Source organism: Oryzias melastigma, linkage group LG13, assembly GCF_002922805.2.
Source record: "Oryzias melastigma strain HK-1 linkage group LG13, ASM292280v2, whole genome shotgun sequence".
In the NCBI taxonomy this organism is placed as follows: domain Eukaryota; kingdom Metazoa; phylum Chordata; class Actinopteri; order Beloniformes; family Adrianichthyidae; genus Oryzias; species Oryzias melastigma.
The window spans coordinates 16,226,934-16,251,436 of record NC_050524.1 but is presented as its reverse complement, the minus strand read 5'-3'; the positions used below and the strand labels follow the sequence as shown (position 1 = coordinate 16,251,436).

The following is a 24,503-nucleotide window of genomic DNA, read 5'->3' as shown; positions in this document are numbered from 1 at the left end:
CATCATTCCCGCCTGTCACTGGACAGCCACCATACGACCTTGAAATGTGCCCGAGCGGCCACTGACCAATGTCAACACATTCTCAGCACTAGTTCCGGATGCGGCACCAGACACGGACAAGACTAGGGTTTGCGTATCGGTATCGGCTGCGTCTCAAGGTTTGGTCTGCGCCCAGCAACCCGTCTGACAAAACAACCAACCAGCACGTCACAAAATGACGAGTTGGGGACACCCAAAACCTCAAGTGACACGAAGGGGTCCTTAACCATGCATCAATATGTGACGACTTGGGAATGAGAATGTCTAACCAATATCAAATTTTAGAGTTTTAGTAAAGTTTTAACTTTTTCTTAAAACCTCTGTGGCTACCATTTTGGGATATGTGACCGTAGCCTAAGAGGTGTTACAAAAAGCTGAATTTTATTACTCCAGATAATACAAGTACAGTGGCAGTTTGACTTCAGAAGGTTGTAACAATCTGCGTTAAGCAATGTGAGAGTCAAAGAAAGCAAAAGTTCATCAGTCAAAGAAACATGGTGTTTATTGAACCAGTTGCTTAAAGTGCCTGTGAATTGTGGTCCTGTTTGGTGTGCTTTTTGTGCAAGAACCACACACTACTTGGAGAACATGCTTACAAGACCTTGAAACAGGCCTGAGAAAGAATGATATTTTTATGCACCTTATGCACATGCATTTGCTGGTGCCTGCTTAAACATGTGCATTATTTGCACTGGAACTGTTGGCTTCACTTGCCAAACCTGCATATGCTGAGGGTGGTATGTTTGTTTGAGAAGAGGACAACAAGAATTCCCTGTTAAGAAATAATGAATGCGGTGGAAATAGATAATCGGAGTTCTCGAAAAGACACTTGAAGCATTTGTTGAACTCCATGTTTTCTTTCATTCCATCCATTTCTTCCTTCGGCTGATCTGTTTTCTTCTTCTCCTCCTCTGAGTTCCTCTTTGTTTTTTCTTCTTTCTGCCTTTTCCCTTGGTTCAGTCTCTTTCGGCCCCCCTCCCCCTTGCTCTGCAGTGACATTGGGCTAAAGTGGGACAGAGTGTAGGGGGGCACTGAGGCAGAAGAGACAGAGAGACAGCCGCGCAGGGGTGGAAGCAGAGGGAGCTGCCGCTCTGCTGTAATGATCTCCCCAGACCACCACACCCCAGCTGACCCTCACCATCCTTACATTTGAAGAGTTTAGCTGAGGCTTTCCTGCTCCATCATGCTTCATCACGATGTCTAGTAGACCTGATTTTCGCACGTCACCAAGTCTTTCCTCCAATCTGCAACATCTGTCTCTTTAGCTCTTCCATTACCCCTCATTTCTTTCTCGTGCTCCAGCTCCTCCTCATCCTCTTTTGGGTCTCTGTCGCCAGGATGCCCAGCAACAGTGGTGAGACTGCGTCATCACGGTGGCACAGTAATGCAGAAGGGCTTCGGGAAGGAACATCTAGAAAGGCTTTCTTGGCTTCTTCTCCATGCTCCCCCTCCCTCTATGGCCTTTCAAATGTGCCCTGCCATGCAAGGTGCAGTCAAAGGCATTTAGGTCTTGCTCTCCGGTGACCTCCTGCTCCTGAGATTCAGTATAAGTCACAGTAGTGTTGTTTACATGCTGTGGGACCGCAGTACTCCCACCAAAGAATAGATGGCTTTACAAAGGGTCAGGCTTTATTGATTTGTGTGAGAGTTTATCGCACATCTGTCGACACGCTCTCCGTCTCTCCTCTACTCGAGTATACCGGGGGGAGCTACATGTGTGTAGAAAGCCACACACAATCAGTGCGCTGCTGCTACTGCTGCTGATCTGATAGTTCAAAACCATGAGAGAAAGTCAAAAGTGTTGCTTTCGGAGAATCTATGATTCGTCCTTTTCCTCTTTTCTACCACTTCTCCTCCATAATGGATGATGATCAAACAAAACAGGCCCGTGTGTAAAATTAGAGCATTCATGCACTGTTGTTTTTGTGTTTTCCGCAGCAGAAATAAGGTCACGCTTCAGCAGAGTTCACTTTATGTCTGCAGTGTTTATAATGCACCGAGTATGTCCTGTTAGCCTTCTCATGACTGGTGAGCATGTCTGTATCTATTATCTATGAGGCTAAATAATTAAAGACAATAGAGACACAATGCACCACATGTTGACAGCTCTCAAATCTGCTTTTCTTTGGGAGTCACTGTCAGTGACCGAAGGGAATTGCAAGTGAGTATTTCTGCTTACTGTGCGCTTTAACACCTCAAAAGAAGCAGTTTTTATAGAAAGATGTACAAAATATGTTTTTTTTCTTAAGTTTTCTATATTAATTCCACTCATGCAGACGCACGCCACAACCTCCATCTTGCCGCTTGCATATTCATTGCCATCCTAATTAAGGTGGCTTATGTGTGATGGTGGCCTTCACCACTACACCGCAGAGAGGGGGATCTGAGGAGAGGATGCAGTTGATGAACAGAGGATACAAAAAATTCAATTCTGTTTCATTTTATCTCCTTTTGTTTGTTTGTTTTTGCTGCATTCAGTCTTTTTTCCAAAGCATGAGCTCCTCAGAGAGGTTGAGGGTGCGTTGGTGTGTGGGGTGTCACCTTCTAACAACTGATAAACAGAGAAAAAGTGAAGAGACAGCAGCAGGGGAGGGAAGGAAGGAGGTGCAGAGCGGTGCAGAAGGCAGAAGAAAAAAAGACAAAGAAGTCAGTAGACCTGGTTGTGGTGCTGGTGAGGGCAGCAGCTGGCATTTGACAGTGAGGCATGTCTTTTTAATAGTCTTAGTCCTCCGCAGAGCCATTCTCAGATCTCTGCTTTACGCTAAAACCTGGAAAACAGGTTGAACCGATGAAAGGAAGGAGGCGAGAAGGTCAAGAGTTCCTGCTGAAAACCCTAACACTTGAAAAAATGATATTCAGTGTACCTATCTCTCATCTGTAATTATTCTGCCTGCAATAACTGCATGTCCTTCACTCATTGAGGGGCAAAAAGTGTTGTAAAAAAATTGCACAAGTCCTCAGCATTATTCTGCTTTTATAATTTGACATAAACTCTTCCCAGTCTGCACGTTTCTGTCTGATTGAGTCAGAGAAAGTGGCAGCAATATGAGATCCTTGTCATTCTTCCCATATCTGGTTTGTTCTCAGAAGCACTTCACTATTTCAAGCTGCTTTGAATGTGAATAGAGAGGAAATAGGAGCAAACATCGTTCATTTCATACTAGAAAGAAAAAGCCAGTGCGGTGGTGGTGGGGCTTAGATATGGAGAGAGCCCATTGTCACTCGGTGTAGATTCCCCTTTGTCAAACACATGCTCGTTCTTCAGACCCAACAGAGGACAGGAGAATAGGAAAATGATAGCAGCTGGGAAAAAAGATGAAGGAAGAGAGGGTGGGCTGGGAGGCTGGAAGGAGGCGAGGGGAGGGGAACGGTATTGATTTGACACTTGGGGAATCATGCCACAGCTTTGTTCATTTTCATTCATCTGCCCTTGTAATGGGTGTGTTAATATGGCAGGTAGGGGGAGAAAGCATGCAGGGGATTCACAGGAATGGACAAAATGATCGGTACCCCTCTGTTAATGATGGAAACAAGCCATACTCACAGAAAAGGAAAAGGGAAAGTAATGTAACATATGTGCTATTTCTTTTCTTAATAGTTGTGTATCAAGATTTTGCAGATATGTGTATGATATGAGAGCATTTTATTGGAATTTAAACTTTATAACCTTAAAGTTGCAATCCAGGTATATAGGTATATATTGTTTTCTTTTAAATATAAATATTCATTTTTGGGGAAAAATAAAAAAACCTGTGTTGATTTTTAAGACATATTTCTTGCAGAGATGCAGGAGTTCATCAGAAACTTGACTCCAAATTATGGGCAGGACTGTTGGAGCGAAAGTAACCCTCCGCTGATATCTATCATTTCTTTACACTCTCCCACTAACTTACAGCCCTACGTAACTCCAAGAATAACAGTTTTTAGCCAGATTACAGCTTAGATGAGGAAAATTAAGACCTGAATATATCTATTTGCCTGCAAGTGGATGCATCAGAATAGAGCGGAACAAGGAGACTTTGCCTTTGACTTTTATTGAAGTGGACTTTAAAAGCCCTGCTTGAATGCATGCACTTGTTTGCATGCTTTACACATGCAGTCAATGAGATCCGGGATGAGAAAAGGTGAATTCAGAATGTTTGCTTATTTCATCGGGGCCTAATAGACTGACATTTATATGTATATAATTGCGTTTTCCACTTTCAGAATGGAAGACCTTAATGTAATTAGGAACCTTTTTGTTTGGCCTTCATTTTTTAAACATCATTAAGGAACAGGTTGGGAGTTTAGATCTAAAATTAGTGTTAGAAGTGTTAGTTAGAACAGATATGCCTTCAGTATATTTAATATACTATATATTTGCATGGATCTGCAGAAGGTAAAAAGAAACAAAAGTAATCTAACTGCATTCTTGGTAAGAGTGACCAGTAATGTTTATTGGAATATATTTAAACTGAAATTCTGAAAGCAAAAAGGACACATCAGCTGGAAAACAAATCTTAAAACTATTGACTATCATCTCACAGTGATTTGGCTTTTGAAATACTCACGCATTTAAAATAGAAGGAAAGGGATTAGGAAATATACTGTGTCGACTGGAGTGCCTAAAAGTGTGTTTTTCATAATCACGAAGAAAGGTGGGAGCTCAGAGACTGGATGAGCTGCTCAAATGAAATAGCTTTTAGTAGGGCTTCCCAGTGCCTCCTTAAAATCAGGCATAATAGGCCCTTGGTAATTATAAAATAAATTGGCCAAGGGAAAGAATGAAAAAGAAAGAGATCAAGGAGGAAGAAGCTGTGAAGGAAAGAATTAGGGACTGATTCACTTCAACCATGCTTGGTTGAAAAATCTTCAATTTTTCAGGTAAAACATTTCACCTTTACAAATGAATACTTTTTCCTACTCAATACATTATACTGCTTTTGTCGTTGTTCCAAAAAATTCCAAAATCTATTACCCTAGAAATATCCAAGAAGTCTCTGCAAAAAAAAATACAAATACAAATAAACAGTGTTACTAGATTGGCAAATATAGACCACAATTCATTGCGATTTGACGATTTCAGTGAAAATAACATTTTTTTTTAAATAAACCATTTATGCTTTCATAATCAGAACACAATGGTATCTTAAATAGTCTTTGTAAAATGCTTGTGTTTTTTTTCTTTGTTAAATCTGTGACAGTGAAATGTTGTGGAGCATTGTGTCCGAATTGCTTTTAAAATCCGGGTCACAGATAGTGTCACACTGTATATATTTTTTTAGCAGTTAGGGAGTAGGGAGGGAATTCAGACATAGCCATGTTTTACTGACTTGTTTGTGTAACACAATAAAATGTAGATTGATTCATCTTTTTTGGGGGCTTATTGTAAAAATTCTATTAAAAAGAGGTTAAAGTTTTCTATGAACAACTTTCTTTAACAGAGAATCGTTGCAAATAAACTAATATTTATTGCCAAAAATGCGTTCTTAAGTGTGCATAAATGTAATGGCACTTAAAACCTATCAGGAGTTGTCAAAAAGAAAATATTACAACAGAAAACCACTTACTGTATTTAAAATATTTAACTATTCTTAAAGTTTCCTTGTTCTGTGTGGTGGGGTTCACACTGGCGGGCGCCAGACTTGGCTGTGATGTTTTGCCACATGCCACATTACTATTTTATCACACTGACAAATAGCTAGCATAGCCAGAAAAAAAGGCCAACACTTAATCTGCAGAGATCAGAAAAATTAGGACAATCCTCTTCCCCTACATGGTGCTACGGCAGCAGAGCTGTCCATGGTGCTACTTCACCTAGTATTCAAAGCATGTGGAAAGTATGCTGCGCATGGAGTCGTTGTCCTTGAAGATTTTCTCAGGAGTGCACAATCTGTTTTGCACCAGTTTGTCAAATGTTCTAAATATGCTTCTGCAGATGGTCAGAAAGACAGGTTTTCGTGGATGAAAAAAAAAGAAAAGTGTTCCTGTTTTTCCTCCAAGTAACATTAGCATTAGGAATAAACCCATCCTTCAAAGGTCATTAAACACCTTTTATCTTTGAAGCATCGCACGCCAAACATTTCTTGTTCTGATTTACAGCTTAGTGGAATTGTGGTGACAGGATTTTCTCAGAATTTTACAGAGCAAGTTTTTCACACATGTGCTGCAATAGCTCTAATGTACGTTTACCCTCCAAAACTAAATTACCTCATTCAAGGTCATTTGAGAAATAAAGGCAGCCAACATCAGAATAAAAAATATATATATATCCTTTACTGGGTTTGCAAATACAGAGTTACTTCTATTTAATATCTAAAATGTAGATTTTTGCAGCAGCTCCACTGTTTGCAGTCTGTTTAGTTTATTTATTTATATATTTATTTTTTATCTAAAAACAGTAAAAACTTTAGTAAATTGATGCACAAGTATCTACCTGTCTTTTATTGTATTGTGAGCTTTCTTTAAGCCAGAGTTAAATGCAATGCGAGCATTCTTTCATTATCACTGCAGAAGAAAGGCTTATGCTCGATGGTGTTTAAGAGACGGTATTGAATAAACTTAGCATCTTAGTGAATTGGAATGCACTGAAGGGAAAGTTCTGAAAAAGTGCAAAAGAGACGAGACAGATTTGAAAAGTTAAACCAGAATTAGGAGAATAAATATGTAGATGTGCACCACTGTCTGCACATTTTTTGTGGCTTCCTGTAGTGAGGATGCTCAGAAAAAAAAATGCACACACATCCTCCTGGTTTGCTGAGAGCACTCTGAAAGAGTGGATTGTGAGACAGTGGGAGTAAGAATGTGTAGCTTGTGAGACAGATTGTGAGGCTGTGCGTGAGTGTGTTTTTCTTTTTCTTTTTTTCTGGGTACATTCTTTGTAAGAAGTCTATGCCTGCATTTATTGGTCAGTGTCACACTCAGCCCATGTTGCGTCTAGCATTAAACCTTGAAAAACGAACCCTAATGTTTTTTGTAATGAGCGTAGAGTTAAGAATGAAGTGACACGATGCACTAAATAATCCTGGGAGTGTCTCTGTGGCCCATAGCCCAGACTTCTGAATCGAGTACAGATCCCTTCAGCGGTTCTTCCCCTCTGAATGTCTTCGCCTTCGTTTATCATATTTTTTCAACCACCCATGAAGGCTAACCAGTCCCACAAACACACGTGTGCAAAGCCACATGAAACACGCACTTGCTCGTGTTGCAGTGTGCCACCGCAGCGCCCCCTACCCAGCTGCTGTCACGTGAGTGCCCGGGCCCTAGCAACAGCGAGCAAGAGAGCGAACAAAAAAGAGAAATCCTGGCGAGAGCAGAGGAGAGGGGAATGGGTAAAGAGAAAGAGATTGGAGGGAGGGAAGAGCCATGGAGCATTAATAAGTGATGAGTCCAACAGTGTGAATTGCTGTTAGTTAGCATTGCTGCAGCGCCGCTTTCATTTGCATGGCAGCACCAAGAACAAACCCTCTTACTTACGCCATTTCCTTTCCTGCTGTTTCTCTCAGAGACATTTTTTTTGTCGCTTTTGCTTAGTTTCTTTTCTGTTTTGACATTTTCTTTATATCTTTTTTTTTTTCTAGATGAATAAGTAGATGTATTTTTTCTCAAATTAATTTCTCTTCTGACTGATTTATTTAGTGTTTTTTACTTATTGCATTGCTTCTGCAGTAAACTTCAATTTTTTTACCCCTCGTTCCCTCCTATTTAATTGATTTGACATTAATTTAATCAAAATAGGAGCCATTTATGTCCCAGACATTTTTAGCTGCACCTTTGCTATGCAGTTTTATTCCTCCACTCCCTCTCCCCTTCCTCTTGGAAGAGGGGTGTCGTCTCTCTGGGGGAACTTTGTGGAAGACAAGTGATGCTCCAGGGCCCCCTAATCCTTTTTTCATTATGTTTCTCCTTCCTTTTCTGTCTCCCTGTCTCGTTATTTGCATGTACGTGTCTGTGGATTTCCGGCATATATGCACATCCACTCACATGAAGATCCAGCAGAGCTTGTGCACTTGGCTTGACTTCCTGCCTCAGGCTGATCAGCTGAACTGATTCCATTACTTATAGACCCCCCTGAAAGATGGGGAGAGTAGCACAGACTAAGTGAGGACAGGAAGGGGTAGAGGGCAGAGGGACAGAGGTTTATAACAGATAGGCTGCATACAGAAATTAAGAACTGGAGAAGGGGACAAAAAGGTTGGAAAATAAGGGGGAAGTGACTGGATTGCTCACCCGGGAGCGTGGGATAGACTTCAGGATTTTCATCCTGCCTACGACAAAAAGGAAGAAATACAGAAAAAAAACACAAACTAAAATACATTCAACGGCAACAACAACAAACTCCTGGAGGCGTAGGCAGACTAGACGAGAATTGATCTTCTCTCCCATGAGGAGAGGCTTGCAAGGAGAGAGATGGAGAAAGACGCAGAATTGTTTTTACCCATGTATGGCTCTCAGGCCTGTAGGCCCCTCATCACTCTCACTCCCTCCTCTGTCGCTCCCAACGGCATGTTTCTCTTTATCTCCCCATCTCTCCCTCCATCAATCTCCATCTGCTGTTCTGCTCCGGGTAGGGCCAAACACTTCCTCTACACTACTGCTTCCCTTTATCAGCAGGAGGGCAGGCAGGGGCTAGAAATTAAATATCAGCAGTGGAAGAGCAGGGAAAGGGCAACAACGGCTGAAAGCTCAGGTCACAATAATAAAGAAACAAGAGAAGATCAGATTTTAGTATAAACAACTACACTCATAAATCCATTTGAACCAATAAAATACCTTCTCAATGTATTAGACCAACCTATTTCTTTATTGTTTCTTTGTTAAGTTCAAGATGAAGGGACATTGAAGTAAAAAAAGTGAATAAATAAGCTTGAAAAAAATAATGCAATATTTTCTAAAAATTGAAGTAAAAAAAAAATCTGCTTATTAAGTTTCACACCCGTTACTATCTGGTGAGCACCAATTTGTTGCCAGATTTTTTTTTTTTACTTCACTTTTTAGAAAAAATGTTTTTTTAACAGTTACTATCTGGTGTGCACTAGTTAGTATCCAATATATATATATATATATATTTAATTTTAATTATTGTTTTTATTTATTTATTTAATGTCCCTTCAGGGGCTCCACATATATATATATATATATATATATATATATATATATATATATATATATGTGTGTGTGTGTGATGTGTGTATTATTCTCTGGTTAAAACTGTATATAAGTTATTTTAAAAAACATTTAATGAGTTGATGTGAAAATACATAACATAAACATAATAATCTATTACAAAACACTGAAGATAAAACTTTTTTTTTTTTTGCAAAATGTGCAAAAGTTCTTCTTATAATGAAGCTTTCCAGTCCTCTTTAATGGGCACTGACTGTATTATAATGTTGAGTATTTTTATCTGTGCTCTATGTTATGCGTTTCTTTCCTTTAGTAAATGACTTTGTGACTACTGTCTGTGAAAATTGCTATGTAAATAAATATTATTTACTTATTTACATTTAGAAGTTAATTTAACTTTGGAAAAAACACATGAAAAATTACATTGTGAACACTAAAAGATTATATTGTTCCAGAAATAATCTAAAAATACTCAAACTTTTTAAACTCTCTTGGCAGTGCACTTTCCCCCACTATAGAATGAATACATTTTTCCATCAGTGTATAAATGTGGGTGTGAATAGGTTAATGGGACTGTGACTGGAAAGCGCTTTGGGCCTTCAAAGAAGGTAGAAAAACTTTATACAGGTATGCGCCATTTACCATTTTGTCCACACTATATGTTTTGAGATAGTTGTAAAATAGTTCAGCAATAAAGAATCAGACAAAATATAGATAAAAAAGAATAATTATCTGATTTATCTTTAAAACTACTATTTTTTTGCATTAGCTTTGTTTTAGTATTGCATTTTGCTCAAATTCTTTATCCACATTCCTAACCGTCTGTGTATGCCTTACTCCTAATACACCACCTCCTTCTGGTTTGTCTTTTTACTCACGACATGTTGTGACAGAGTGTAGCAGTTTGTTTCACAGGGCTCCACTCACCAAGTGCATATTATCCTGTAAGGGGTAATACCCAGGTTGGAACAAAAGGGCAGGCTTTGAAATTACAGATTACGTTGCCTGGCACTCAACACAACAGTCTGACTCAGATGAAAACACGTGCGTAAACTTTATGCCTGCAAATACACCGGGTGACACTTATATATTTCTCTATATTAAGAAATATAATTATGGAGTTGGATTCACATACTGCAATCATTCCAATAAGTGTGTTGTTTTATTAGGCAGGCATAAGAGCGACTGATGGTTTTTAGCCTGCTGATGAGCTGTACCAAAGTTTGTGTCCTCATGCAACCTCAGTTTAAAAAAGAAAAGATACAAATAACAATAAAAATATCAATCACTGTTTGAGTAGCTTTGTGTAGGCTCTGTAGATCAGAACAGAAAGACACCAGATTATTCTGTTTTGAGGTTGCAGACAAAGCTTACTGTTGTTTTGTCAGCTTCATCATCTCAGGAATCAAACCTGTGGCTCTCCTTATAAAGTTGACCTTTAACTATGATGGTTGTGTGTTTTCTGCTGTCACAGTGAAAACATGACATCGGCCCAAATCGTGCTGACAGAAAACCCTTCCACTTTAAGTATCTGATAAAAAAATTTCCAAAAAAGAAATTGAAATCTATATGCATTTTACTTTTAAGACTAGTTGTGAATTTCTTTCAAGCATTCATTAAATTCTGACAGGTCAAGACAGATTGGGTGCAATTACTTGTTCCTGGCCATAGTGTTAATGCATTTTTTCAAGGTGTAAAATAAGTATTAAAAAATCCTTCTGTAAACTGAAATAATCAGAAATACTTGAATTGCTTAAAACCATCTCAAATCACTGTCAATGTATTAACATATGTGACACATTATTGCCCCTACCCTTGAACATATACAACTGAACTGTAAGGAGTTGAAGACAAATCTGGGGGGGGGGGAGATGAAATTTGAAGAAAATTGAACAGTCAAACTTAATAAAAGGACGAAAAAAACAATGAATATGACAGTGATTCTTAAACGTGGAGTTTGCATGTTCTCCCTGAGCATATGTGAGGTTTGTCTGGGCATTCCGGCTTCCTCCCACTGCCCAAAAACATGCGTCATAGGTTGATTCGTGATACTAAGTTGCCCTTAGGTGTATGTGTGTGAGTACGTTGCCCTGCGATAGACTGACGGCCTGTGCAGGGTGTACTCTGCCTTCATCCAACAGTGACTGGAACAAACTTCAGCAACCCAGTCAGACTTTCTTAAACTCAGTGGGTTAAGAAAATGGATGGTTGGATGGATGGATGGATGGATTAAACATGCATATTTTGCTAAAAGCATGATGTTATTATGTGTCCTAGAAAAAACTGTACAGACCTTACATGCAGTGACTGCTGTTCACACTATGACAGTCACCCTGTTTTCCTTTCTAATATTTTTTCCACACATAACAGGTTCATAACACACTTTGTCACTCTTTTCGGCAGCTTCAATAAAAACGCACCTCAAAAAGCTGAGAATATACCTCGATGAGAAGTTAGAATCCAAGTACAGATTGAAAGCCAGTCTGAACAGTAGCTTTTGTTGTGATGTGTTCAGTACAAAAGCCTTTCTTTTCCGTTGAACACCTCAAACAGGCTGCACCTAAAGTGTGCCAGAATAAAACTCCTGTGCTGTGACTAGGTCCTGACCTATTGCTTGGAGCTTTGTGTGCAACAGTTTCTATAATATATGTAGCATGCGTCTTCTCTTTGGAGTTTTGGTGTTTCAGCTCTTTGTATCAGCTGAAAGTTTGTAGTAGCAAACAACAGCAGACATGTACAGATGCGCGCACACACTGAGGTGGCATTAACAATTTGCGCTCACATTCTGAAAACAACCCTTTTGGGGTCATAGTTTGTAAAATGAACCAGAGAAGTGAAAAAAAAACAAAACACACTCACAGAAAAACATGACTCTTATCCCCTTCTTTCTGTTTTACACGTGTACACAAACCGTACACTCCCCATTGACTTTTAGATAAACCAGAGACAAACCAAGCAGTCAAGGTGAAAAAAGAAGGCAATCTGCCATCACAGACGCACACATGAATTATTGATACTTACAAAGATCCCATTTTTCCTCATTCAGCCTTTTTCATCTCATCTCTCTTTCTTTATTGAGCAAAATTGAAAAGATGGATGGGTCAGATCTTCCTATAACAATCTATTTGGAGCTCCCATGTTTTCTTTTCAGTTCCTTGGTGGGGTATTTTTAAAAATCCTAAGCAATTGGAGCCAACATCTAACGATGAGAAACAGTGTGTAAAGGTTTGTTGAAATGCAATTTTATCATTTTAGAATGAGGTGATCTAAAGAGTCAAATTTCTCTGGCCAACGCATTCCCAACTCGTCATATATGGATGTATGGTCCGGACCCCTTTGTGTCACTTCTTAAAGTTTGGGGTGTCCCCAACTTGTCATTTTTTGACATGCTGGGTGTTCCCATGAAATCAGGGGTCCCCAACCCTCAGGCTGCGAACCAGTAACAGCCAGAGGGCCGATTGATATTGGCCCATAGACAAGAAAAAAATGCATATGCTAATCAGGGGTCCCCAACCTTTGGGACATGGACTGGGACACGAGCCAGTACCTATGGCCTAACCCTATCCCCGTACCGGTTCCGCGTGAGGACCCGTGATTTAATGGAAACAGCCAGCATGTCAAAAAAAAACTGATTGGGGACACATGAAATGTCAAAAAGTGACACGGATGGGGCATGAACCAGACGTCCATATATGAGGAGTTGGGACTCAGAATGCGTTGCTCTGGCAGATTGGTGGACAGACGAGTTAGGAAGGTTGGAGCAGGGATGGTATAAATCCAGGAATGGAGCTATTCAAAGAAAGAACTGTCATTAAAACAGAGCAAAATCAAAAGGGCTGAAATGAACAATAAATGTCTGTCATTACCAACCTGGTTTATACAATCACATTATGCAGGACAACCCAGAAAAGATATGCTGCTAGGTCATGAGGATAAGAGGAACTGGGAAGGATCATCAAAACTGGGTGGAGATTGTATATTTGTAGCTAATACAAAGAAAAATTAGGAAACCAATTTAAAGAAAAAAAAAGACACTTCAAATCTTTTACATGGTCAGAAGTGATAAATCATGAAGGTTCTAGTATTTTCTGTCATTCCATGAATGCATCTGTCAAACTTGTACATTTCCTACATGATGTGATTCTGACCCTTCAACTTTGTCTCTTTCCTTCTTTCATAGGTAATCGTTTCTTCCTGACTTTATATGGCGCTTTGTATATCTCAGAAGTGCAAAAGGAAGATGCTCTTTCCACATACCGCTGCATCACAAAGCACAAGTACAGTGGAGAGACTCGCCAAAGCAATGGAGCCAGACTTTCTGTTATGGGTATGAATATGTTTTTCATTAAAATGAATGTATGGCAATTTCTAAAAGATATGCCGTAGATCAAAACACCTGTCTATGTATCTTTTTTAAGACCCTACGGAGTCCACCCCGTCCGTGTTGGACAGTTTCCAGTCTGGTGAGGTGCAGATCGGGCACAACGTGGAGCTACCCTGCATCGCCTCTGGATATCCGAACCCTACCATCCGATGGTTAAAAGATGGTCGACCATTACCAGCAGACTCCCGCTGGACACGCCGCATCACTGGCCTCACCATCTCTGACTTGAGACTTGAGGACAGTGGCAATTACATCTGTGAGGTTACCAACAGCTTTGGCTCTAAGGAGGTGGCAGGTCACCTCAATGTTATTGGTGAGTTGTTATGTGGGATACATTTACATGAAGTCCACTGTTTGCTTTTTCTGACTTTTAAGAAAAAAATCACATAAAGGTACAAAATAAATGTAAAGTTTTGTTTTCTGTATCTTGTCTGGGACAAATTTGAGCTTGATATCTAAAAAATAAAGACTTCTACAACCCTCCCAAGTTCTTAAATCTTAAGAAGACTCTGTTATGGGTACAGAAAAGAACAACTGAAGTTGTGTTATGCCCTTTACAGAAGATACAAACCATTCATTGTGTTCATTAAATTGATAAGAAGTAGTGAAACACATGGAAATGATGGCCCACTTGTAAAGAGAATGGGGGTTGGAGTCATGTGAAGAGGATGTGGAATTTGGAGTTGGTTTGGAGGAAGTCAACAGTTAGTGTACCCTGGGCAGACTGGCTAGAGGGCACATCACTGCGCAACCCCCAAATCTCCTGTGACAGAGCATGTACGGCGGAACACACATGTTTGAACCCATTTATGCTGTACATGAACTCGCTGTCCATGAAGGAAGCCCTACTCCGGCACATGCACTGTCACACACACTTGCTCAAACACATTCAGCAGCCTCCAGCATTTAACACCAGCTGCTTTATTGCTCGCTGACATTTTCTCTCCTTTCTGTCTCGGTTTTTCCTTGCTGCTTAGCACACACATTCAATCATAATGTCAGAGGAATTGTCACACACAAGAAATTCACACACTGGAGTATGATTCTTGGTGCCTAACCAAGTGCCTGTATCTCAGCAAAAAAAATGCAGAATCCACCATGTGACAATGCTGAAATATACCACCTCCTGTAGATTTGACTTTTTAACTTGATTTGTCTATATTAGCATCTTCTGTTGTGTAATAGTTTTCACCTTCTTGTTTTAACTTCAGAACCACTCAGAGTGACCTTGTCTCCTAAGAATCTGAAGACAGGGATCAGCAGTACAGTCATCCTCTCCTGTGCTGTTCAAGGTTCCCCCCACTTTACTGTCTCTTGGTACCGAAACACAGAGTCTGTCCTGCCCGATCAGCACTTTTCCATCCAAGGGGCTCACAATGAGACACTGTTTATTTCCGCTGCACAAAAGAGACACTCTGGAGCTTACCAGTGCTTTGCCACACGAAAAGGCCAGACCGCCCAGGACTTCTCTATCATACTGCTAGAAGGTGAGAGTTAAGAATTTTTTTGTTTTGGTGTTTCTTTATGAATGTGTATCAGATCTATTGACTTTATTTTTTTATGCCTAATGAAACAAACACCGGGTTTTACTGCACATATGTTTACCTGTTAGGAGTGCAACAGTCATGTTTTTTATGTGAAACTGTGGATATTTGCTCATATATTTAATAAAGAGGTTAATTTTAAAAGCAAATAACTTATGTTTCATATATTTGTTCAGCAAAACTAAAGGAATGGATTTGTTAGCTAGTAAAGCTCAGCTCATGAAATGTCTTACAAAGTTGACAAAAATGACAATCCAAAGTACAGAATGGAAAATAATGTCCACTTGTTTGCTCATATCTCCGTCTTTTGGCTTGTGATTATTTGTCAGATGGCACTCCCCGCATTGTTGCCTCGTTCAGTGAACGTGTAGTGGTCCCAGGCGAGCCGTTTTCCTTGATGTGCGCTGCCAAAGGAGCACCTCCACCGACCATCACGTGGACCCTGGACGACGAACCCGTAGCTCGGGACCTGTCCCGTGTCCGGACCAGCCAGTACACGCTTTCTGATGGCAGCACTGTGAGCCACGTCAATGTCAGCAGCCCTCAAATTCGAGATGGAGGAGTGTATCGGTGCGCCGCACGAAACTCGGCTGGTAGTGCCGAGTACCAAGCGCGCATAAACGTAAGAGGTGCCTGTCTACTTTTCAATATCAGTCATACACAGGCTTCTTATAGCCTGACCCCTTTCCCCACCCCGACCAGTACCCTCTGCTACATTCTCCTGTCTTCACCTTTGTTTCTGACTAGACCATTTGTTTTCTCATCTGTGTTCATATAGTTTCCCTATATTTATACGTATCATACAGTATTCATTATTTATTTTTAGTCTGTATATTTTTACATGGGCTGCACGGTGGCGCAAGTGGTTAGCGCTCTTGCCTCACAGCGAGAAGGCCCCGGTTCGAATCCCGGCTGGGACCTTTCTGTGTGGAGTTTGCATGTTCTCCCCGTGCATGCGTGGGTTTTCACCGGGGACTCCGGCTTCCTCCCACCGTCCAAAAACATGCTTCATAGGTTAATTGGTGACTCTGAATTGCCCCTAGGTGTGGATGTGAGAGTGAATGTGTGTGTGATTGGGGCCCTGCGACGGACTGGCGACCTGTCCAGGGTGTACCCCGCCTTCGCCCTTCAGTAGCCGGGATAGGCTCCGGCACCCCCGCGACCCCGAAAGGGAAGAAGCGGTCAAGAAGATGGATGGATGGATGGATATTTTTACATCTATATGTCATGCATCTACATAATTATGGATTTTCAAGATCTAAAGAGGTGTCTCACATTTAATACCACACAAATAAAACAAATTCAAGTTGAAACCTGTGCTGCAGAAACATGTTCAAAACCCTAACTTAGTAAGAAACAGAGAAGCTACTTCAACATGTCCAAAGAAACGTGCGTTGGACAGAAATATGGAAGCTAGAGAGATGGCTGTGTCTGTGAAGGGACTGATGGTAAACTCTGGTGACAGAGCTGGTGATGTCACTGTCGTCTAAATGACAAAGATGAAGAGTGACACTGGCGGACAGGGCTGCATCACCATCTCCATTCCTCCATCTAGTTTTCTCTTTCTCCTTACTTTGTCGTTTGGTAAGATGTGTAGTTGTGACATGTGAGTCTGCTCGAAGCAGACATGCCAGAATGATCATTGGAGTGAGAATGAGCACCATTGCCAGAGAGTTTCAGCCCGACATGCAACACAAACTGTCACAAATACTGCCAACGCATTCCCACACGGACACACACCATCGTAGCCATACACCAAAAAAAGGGTAATCTGATAGTTTGCATATCCACACACTGAAATGTGATAGATTCAACTTATCTCATTCACTGAAGGGCCACCAGCAAGTACACTGAGCCAGACAGTCATAGTCCGACACGTGTGTTTGCACTGTCTGCGCTCACGTATTTGATGCATGTGTGTGTGGTGGACGGCTCTACTGAATAATACATCTTTGACTCGTCAGAGCTGTGACTTCAAAGCGCAGCACATGCTGAGAGACAGTGAAGAGAGAAAGACACCAGGAGGAGTGGGGGTAGGAGGGCTAAAGAAAGAAACAAAAATACAAAAATACAAGATGAACAATGGTGAGAAGGTCAGAGAAGAGGAAACACGCCTGTCTTCTAATACCCTTTTAGGGTCTACTATCCAAAACTTTCAGTCATCACAGTTTTGAAAAAGGCCATTGAATGACTTTGGAAGTAGCAAAGCTATATTTTGTTTTTAATTAGAGGGAAAATTGAATTATTTTTCAGTGTTAAAGTAAGGCCATACAGATTTGCACCAGGTTTATTGGCACTCTGCTGTTCTTGTGACTCTTTTATCTACAAACTTACACAAAACCTGGCTATACAGCTTTTCTGCAATGGAAGTCACAGTCAGACAGTCAATAGTCAATGATATATACACATGCTGTAGCAGAGGGAAGAATGCATTTAGAGCATTTCAGACCAAATAATCAATGTACAAGACCTTAAAGCAGAGGCATGCCAGCACACAGTGAAGCAGTTTAACAGCCTTTTATTTCTGGTCTCATTTTCCTCGCGTACTTTAAAAAAAAAAGGATTCCTTCTTAATGAAGTACAGAACAAGGTCAACTCATTTTCACTTTTTGCAGACTTGTTACGCAGTCATTTACATTGTCATTAATAATTCCAGTCTGAGAATTACAAGCCCTAGTTGTTCAGGGTTCTTCTTTTCATTCAGCTGAATTAAGCTACAAAGTAAACCATCAAATAAGGCTACTTTTTTCACTAAATGTATACTAAATATAAACTCCACATTATCTTTAAGAAAAGCTATTCTGACATGTATTTCTTTTTACACTTTCATGCTTTTTTTTCCACTTCTGTCTACCCGCTCCCCAACTCCCCTCCCTGCCAACCGCCTTTCTTATTCCTAAAATTCCATGACTTGCTTGTGACACCATTAACTAATGATCTTCTTTTTCCTTCTTTCATTCTTCCTCTGATCACTTTCTCTCTTTCCTTCCATCTATCTCCCTTTTTTCTTTCACTCAATCAGGTCCACCAAGGATTAGGCCTATGAAGAACATCACGGCAGTTGCAGGGAGAAACACTTTTATAAACTGCCGTGTAATTGGGTATCCGTACTACTCAATTAACTGGTACAAAGATGGGCTCCTGTTGCCTGACAACCATCGCCAGGTGAGGTCCTCTTTTCAGCCTAAATATCAAGAATATGATGTATGTATGAATTTGTTTGTGTTTGCTTTTGTTTACGATCATTTTCTTTAAGCTGTGTTTGTTTGACCAGTTTTTGATACAGGTTGTGATGGAGGACTCATCAAAGGCAACAAGAAACAACATAACATAACTTCCAAGAATATAATTAGTAAATGTAAAAACGAATTAAAAAGATTAATTTTATGATTAAACAAAAACATTGCAAAATTTGAAAGAAGGGATAACAAAGATGGGACAAAGAGGCCCTGCCAATGAGACACTGAAAACTATGGACTTTAAGATGGATTCAGACTGGACATATTTGGTTTGTTTAAAGTGAACCAGAGTTAATTTCCCCCAATAATCTTGAACAAATGTTTAGTCTGAAAACCCACAAGCAGACCTTGTTCTGGGTCCATTTTTTGAGGTAATCTCAGTTCATTTCCAATCAGACTGAGCTTCAGTTCCCTCTTTGATTCTTCAGTCTGACTATGGTTTATGCTCAGAGTGGAACAACTGGACTAAAATGGCCACCATAGCCGGTGGTCACAGGATGTAAGCAGGGTAAGAATGAAGCAACCAACGAGATGTGGACAAATGACGGATTTCTTGATGTCAATGAGGCTAGCGCAATGTTTGTGTTAGCCTTGTGGTGGTGCTGGCAGCGCAGATTGTTCCTGAAAGGGGCTAATCTCAATTTATGATGTCAGCCCGTGAGAATGCGTTTGTTTTGTGGGTATGGGAGGGGATGCTGCTGAGGGCACAGGTTTTTAAAGGAATACTAAGAAATGTGTGAACGGATCAAAATACAGCTTTGGAGTTGTTTATAGTGAGGAATAAACATTTTAATACACTTTTAAAGCTCAAAAAGTTTTTTAGGCCCTTTAAAAGGTTAATTTTAACACAGCTGAAAATGCTTCTTACATTCTTTTCTGTGTCTCGTTAGGCAATATGTGTGTGGCTCTGCTGTGACGTCATTCTAGAAGCTACCTTGTAGTTCCTTAACAGAATTATTTTAAAATCAGTGCTATAACACCACAACAATGAGATACAGTGACTCATTGAAATGTGGTCGGATGAATGCAAGCTCATTATAAGATTTTTTAACAATACATATTGCTTCGGGTTGCATGGTGGTGCCGTGGTTAGCGCTCTTGCCTCACAACAAGAAGGCCCCAGTTCAAGTCCTGGCTGGGACTTTTCTGTGTGGAGTTTGCTTGTTCTCCCTGTGCATGCGTGGCTTTTTTGGGGGGACTCCGGCTTCCTCACACCGTCCAGTTGGTTACTCTAATTGTCCCCAGGTTTGACTGTGAGTGTGTAAAGGTGTGTAGTTGTGGCCCTAAGACAGACTGGTGACCCGTCTAGCATATAAACTGCCTTCGTCCACAAGTGGCCAGGTTAGGCTCCGGGGTCTAGAAGATGAATAAAGGAATGACATGCTTCTCATTGTCTTCCCTGACAGTCATAAACACTTATCTATGTACCTTCTTAGCCATCGTCTTGCCAGTAACCGCCATGTAGCATGCCTCTACCATTTGAATAAGTAAACTGTCCCAACAAGAATTGGAAAGCGTAGGACTTCCATAATTTCTGCCTCTCATTGCTTTGCCCCACCGTCGTAATTCCTGCCCAATGAGGGAAGAGATCTTAAGTCATGGGGTTTTGTTTACAAGCTTTTTATTATGAAACAGGAAAGTCCACTTGATGGCAGTCTGAATACAAACGAAACGGAAGATTTAGGACTTGATCCAGACCAAATTAAGCAGACACAGTTTGGGCCAAATGATCTTCCAGTCTGAATACACCTTTAAATGCACATAAGGATTTTGAACTAAACTGAAACAGCAGTAGATGATCAAACTTGAGCCTGGTTAACAGGAAGAAACACTGCAAAAAAATATAAAAAAAATAGGGAATGATCCTCAGCTGAGTTAGATCTTATTTGTTTACTTGTATATAAAAAGACCCTAATGTTATGTCAGCAAAAACATTAGGAGCCACGTGTAACCTCTGCATTCATGTGTTCAGGTGGTGTTTGAGAATGGGACTCTGAAGCTCAGCGATGTTCAGAAAGGCATGGACGAGGGGGCTTATGTGTGCAGCGTGCTGATTCAACCGCAGCTATTCATCACGCAGACTGTCTATGTCACCGTCAAAGGTCAGTTATACATAAACTCATAAATGTTAAACATGTTTTTTCCACACTTGAATGTCTCTTAAACCAGCATCGTTTCAAGTATAGGTTCTAACATTTGCACCAAAGTAGCTTTATTTTTTTATATGTAACCCTCTGTAATGCGTGGAGGGTAACATTTTCCTTCTAACCCAATAGTTTTGCTCTATCAACATGTGGATCTGCTTCACAAAAGTTTATATTGGTGTCTTTTGTTCCACAAACACTTGTTTCTCAACCAATTGTTCTGCAAAAGGTGGTTGGCCTTTTATACTTGAGAATTTTCATTTCAAAGCCTTTTCAACATGTTCACCACAAGGCTAATCAGTTTCATTAGGACAATTGTTTGTTCCAGTCTGACCACAAACAGGGGCATCTCGCTGCAATTACTCTCAATTCTTCCTAAACTCAGTTAATTAGGACCAAAGAAGAAAGATTTCTAATGTAGAAATTAGGACCACTGTAAAGCATAAACACATAAAACACTCTCTTTGTTCCCCCTTTGAATGAATTACTGCTGTAGAACCACCATGTCATGGATGCAATCCCTCTACTGAGAAAGGCCTTTAGCTCTTTTGAGTAATTTTGATATAAAAAACTATTTATAGATTCACTAAAGTGTTTAGGCTAACTGAATTGGGGCTACCATAGACTGACTTGGATCTTTACCAAGGAATCAGTACTTTTTGAAGTCTGGGTAAGCTGTGGCATATTCTGTTGAAAAATAAAATTAGCAGCTCATTAAAACTGATCAGCAGATTCAAGCATTGAGACTTCCTGAGCTAATCTTAGACCTGATAAAAGACTGTAGACCGGGGTGTCCAAAGTCAGTCCTCAAGGGCCAGCCTTCTGCTGGTTTTCAAGAAATCCTGCCTTATCTGCTGCTGATTACCTGGATCAGGTGTGTTTGGTCAAAAAGGAGCTTCAATGGTAGGTTGATTGGAAAACTTGTAGGGCACCGGCCCTCGAGGACTGACTTTGGACACCCCTGCTGTAGACCTACACTAACGAATGACATGGATCCACAACCCATCCCTGACTGGGGACGCTTTACTCTAGATGTCACACATAGAAGACTCCAGTTAAGTTTGACCTTGGTCTACACCTTGTTTTGTGGGCCAGGAGTGGCTTGACACAGCAACATGGCATGATAAATGATGATAATCGCTTATGCTCAAGATACTAGTGTGCATGATGGTTTTTCAACTTGACTCTACACTTCTATTCACTTTTCCCCCAAATTTTGAGTAAGTGTTTTTCCAAAAGCTTCCCAAGGCTGTGACATTCTCTACTGCTTGAGCACTTCTTCCCCCATTTTTTTCCTCCATTCAATTGCTTTTAATGTGAATCAATGCAGCATTTTGTGGACAGCCACTTTATTAGCGATGACCTTTTGTTTCTTACCCTCCTTGTGCGGTGTCAGTGATTGTCTTCTAGACAATTGGGACTTCCAAAGTCTTCATCATGATTATGCAGCCTTTTGATCCAGACTGACATTTAAAGGCACAGGAAATCTTTGTAGATGTTTTGGAATCATTATCTATCCAGTGTATAACACAGTGTCTCTCTGGTATTAATATTATTTTTTAAATAATTATATTTTCTATGGTAATTAATTTAGTATATTTTATGAAAAATCTAAATATGTGACTTAAAAGCATGCGTTACTCTTGTATAATGACTATTTGATACAAATAGTGAGTTTTAAATGGAATTTGGAAATAAATAGATGGTTTTGGATGAATTTGTTGGATAGATTCTACTATTACAACAAGGGGTTATGAATCTTCTAAGACATGAGGTATATTTGTGTAAACCCCTTTTGTATTCCAGGCTAAATTGTATTTATATTAATAATGTTTGTAGACATATCTTGTTGGACTGATTGTGGGTTCTTGAACACAGTTTAACAAACGCTGTTCACACTGGACTGTCACTACCTGATACTAACACATGTACCTACGTTTAGAAGAGGCTTGGTACAAAATCTCAACATAGAGCAAACTTTGCTAATCTTGCTCCTGGATTTTTCTTTCTAAGCTCTATTCCGATATATGAAAGACTCTATGTCATAGAATTCCAGCCGGGCCCAAATCTCAAAAGTCAACTTAAGTTGACTTTTAAAGGTTATTTGCTCACTTGTTGGATGTATTTGTGAGAAGTAAAAGGTCTTATTTTTTTTTCTAAAGGACTGTGTTCACTTCAACTCTGTCAGTGATGATTTTGATTCTTCAGAGCATAATCAAAGCATTAGTGGATGGAGTCCTTCACTAATAAACAAAGCTTATAGAGTATTTACTTTATTAATTGTGAAATAGAGAGACTTTGTAAGCCAAATTTCCACCTTCTTTCACATAAGTGAGTCGCTTTTATTGCACTCAGTGCTGCTGTCCTTTCTTGAATGCTTTTACTTGAATCAGTCCCATCTTGGGCCAATTTTAGGTCTGGCAATTACCTTGCTCTTTTCCATTATGGAGAGCAATTTTTTTGTTTTTTAATGTCAGCTGTAGTTTTTAGACCTGCCATTTAATACAAAATAATCCCAGAATGTGCTAAAGGTAAATGTAATTTTAGAATCAAGTATTTCCTACGATGTTAACGTGTTCATTAACAATAGTGAGAAGCAGGATTTAGTGTGAGTGATATATTGAACAAAGCTCTTTGCATTGCCTCTAATAACCTCTGATTAAGGGGCGGAGTGGCCTCAGCCAGTCAGTAATTACATAGAACAGGAGTGTTACTGTTTAAGACTTGTGTTGTGGGTTCATATGTCATGCTCCAGCAGATCTCTGTGAATGACAAGTGTGTGCTTGAGTATATATTTTGCATATAATAGTTTTGCACACTATTCTCAGCTGCTGCAGAAGTTGTCAAGTCAGAGTGTGGGTTGGGTGTGTTTCTGTCAGACATCAACACAATGTGTGAATCTTGTGCTCCTCAGTGGCCTTTATACAGCCTTTCTCTGTGCATGCATGCGCAGGACTTTGGAGTTTGCACATGCATGTTTGCAAATGCAAACATCTCTTGTTTTGAGGGTGTAGGTGTATGGATGTTTTCTTGTTTTGACTGAGATTTAATTAGACTAATTATAACCAGGTTGAGATTGAAACCTCGAGATGTCTCAAATGTGACACCCTCCCACACGCATCCCAAACACACACCCCACCCAACACTGTACAGCAGCCTTTGCTTATCCCCCTCTCCAACCACCAACATCACCTCAGTTGGTAGCCATGGCAACGTTCTTCTTCCCCCTGTGGATGGGGCTCTAATTAGAGCAGCTATTATGGGTTGGCTTCAGCAGGGCAGGGTGGGTTGGAGTGAAGTGGGTGGGTTGGTAAGGGGCACAGGTGGCCGCAGAGTGGGTAGTGGGCTAGTAGGCCACACTGCAGAGATATTTTGAGCTCTAGGAATCAAGGCCCTGATAGAAAACTTGAGGTACAGTTTTTTAGTTCCAAAATGGTCAAACCCAAATTCATCTGTCTGGTTTCCAGGTAAACTGATGGTTTAAACTGAGTTTTATAATGATCTTCTTTTACAAATATTCAAGAGATTCTTCTGAGTCAATCTTTTTGCTTTTGTCTGTCTTCCTTTTCTTTAAACACATGCTTTCTGACTTAAATTTTACTATATCATCAAGTTAAAAAAATAGTGGTTTCTAAGTGGGAGTACTTCCAGGTGGATCGTCTGTGCTTGGTAGTGGACTGCGCCTCTGGCTCGTCTTGGCTGTGGACCTCACCCCCATCTGTCCCCCAGTCCTATCTGGCTGAACTCAATTAAAAAATGTGGTTGTAGAGTTAGATAAGCTAATTCCTCTAATAGTCCTTGTAAATCCCCTGTCTGTCCAGAGAGAGGATCTCTCCTTCATGTGGGCATCCCTAAGGTTTCTCCTTCTTTCCTAGAATCAGGTTTTTCAGGAGTTTTGCCTTTCCAAGAAGGAGGGTCTAAGGGCAGGGATAACCAGTTTTACTTAGTATGTTTAGTTTAGCAATTAGCTATTGTTTATATTTTATGACCAACCTTCTGTTTCTGTACAATTACTAGCTTGAAGCCCAATGAGGATTTTTTTTTTTTT

The 24,503-nt window shown here is 40.2% G+C and overlaps 1 protein-coding gene across 2 annotated transcripts in view; it reads left to right on the top strand.

Moving 5' to 3' along the window:
- The window catches only part of LOC112149376 (Down syndrome cell adhesion molecule-like protein 1 homolog), a 106,433-nt gene that overhangs the window by 52,708 nt on the left and 29,222 nt on the right, over positions 1-24,503 (top strand). For both annotated transcript variants that reach the window (XM_036214795.1, XM_024277031.2), the window contains exons 4-9: positions 13,325-13,471; positions 13,563-13,841; positions 14,740-15,015; positions 15,402-15,701; positions 18,095-18,237; positions 20,284-20,413. In XM_036214795.1, the coding sequence (XP_036070688.1) occupies positions 13,325-13,471; positions 13,563-13,841; positions 14,740-15,015; positions 15,402-15,701; positions 18,095-18,237; positions 20,284-20,413 (1,275 nt within the window). The remainder of the gene's footprint in view (positions 1-13,324; positions 13,472-13,562; positions 13,842-14,739; positions 15,016-15,401; positions 15,702-18,094; positions 18,238-20,283; positions 20,414-24,503) is intronic.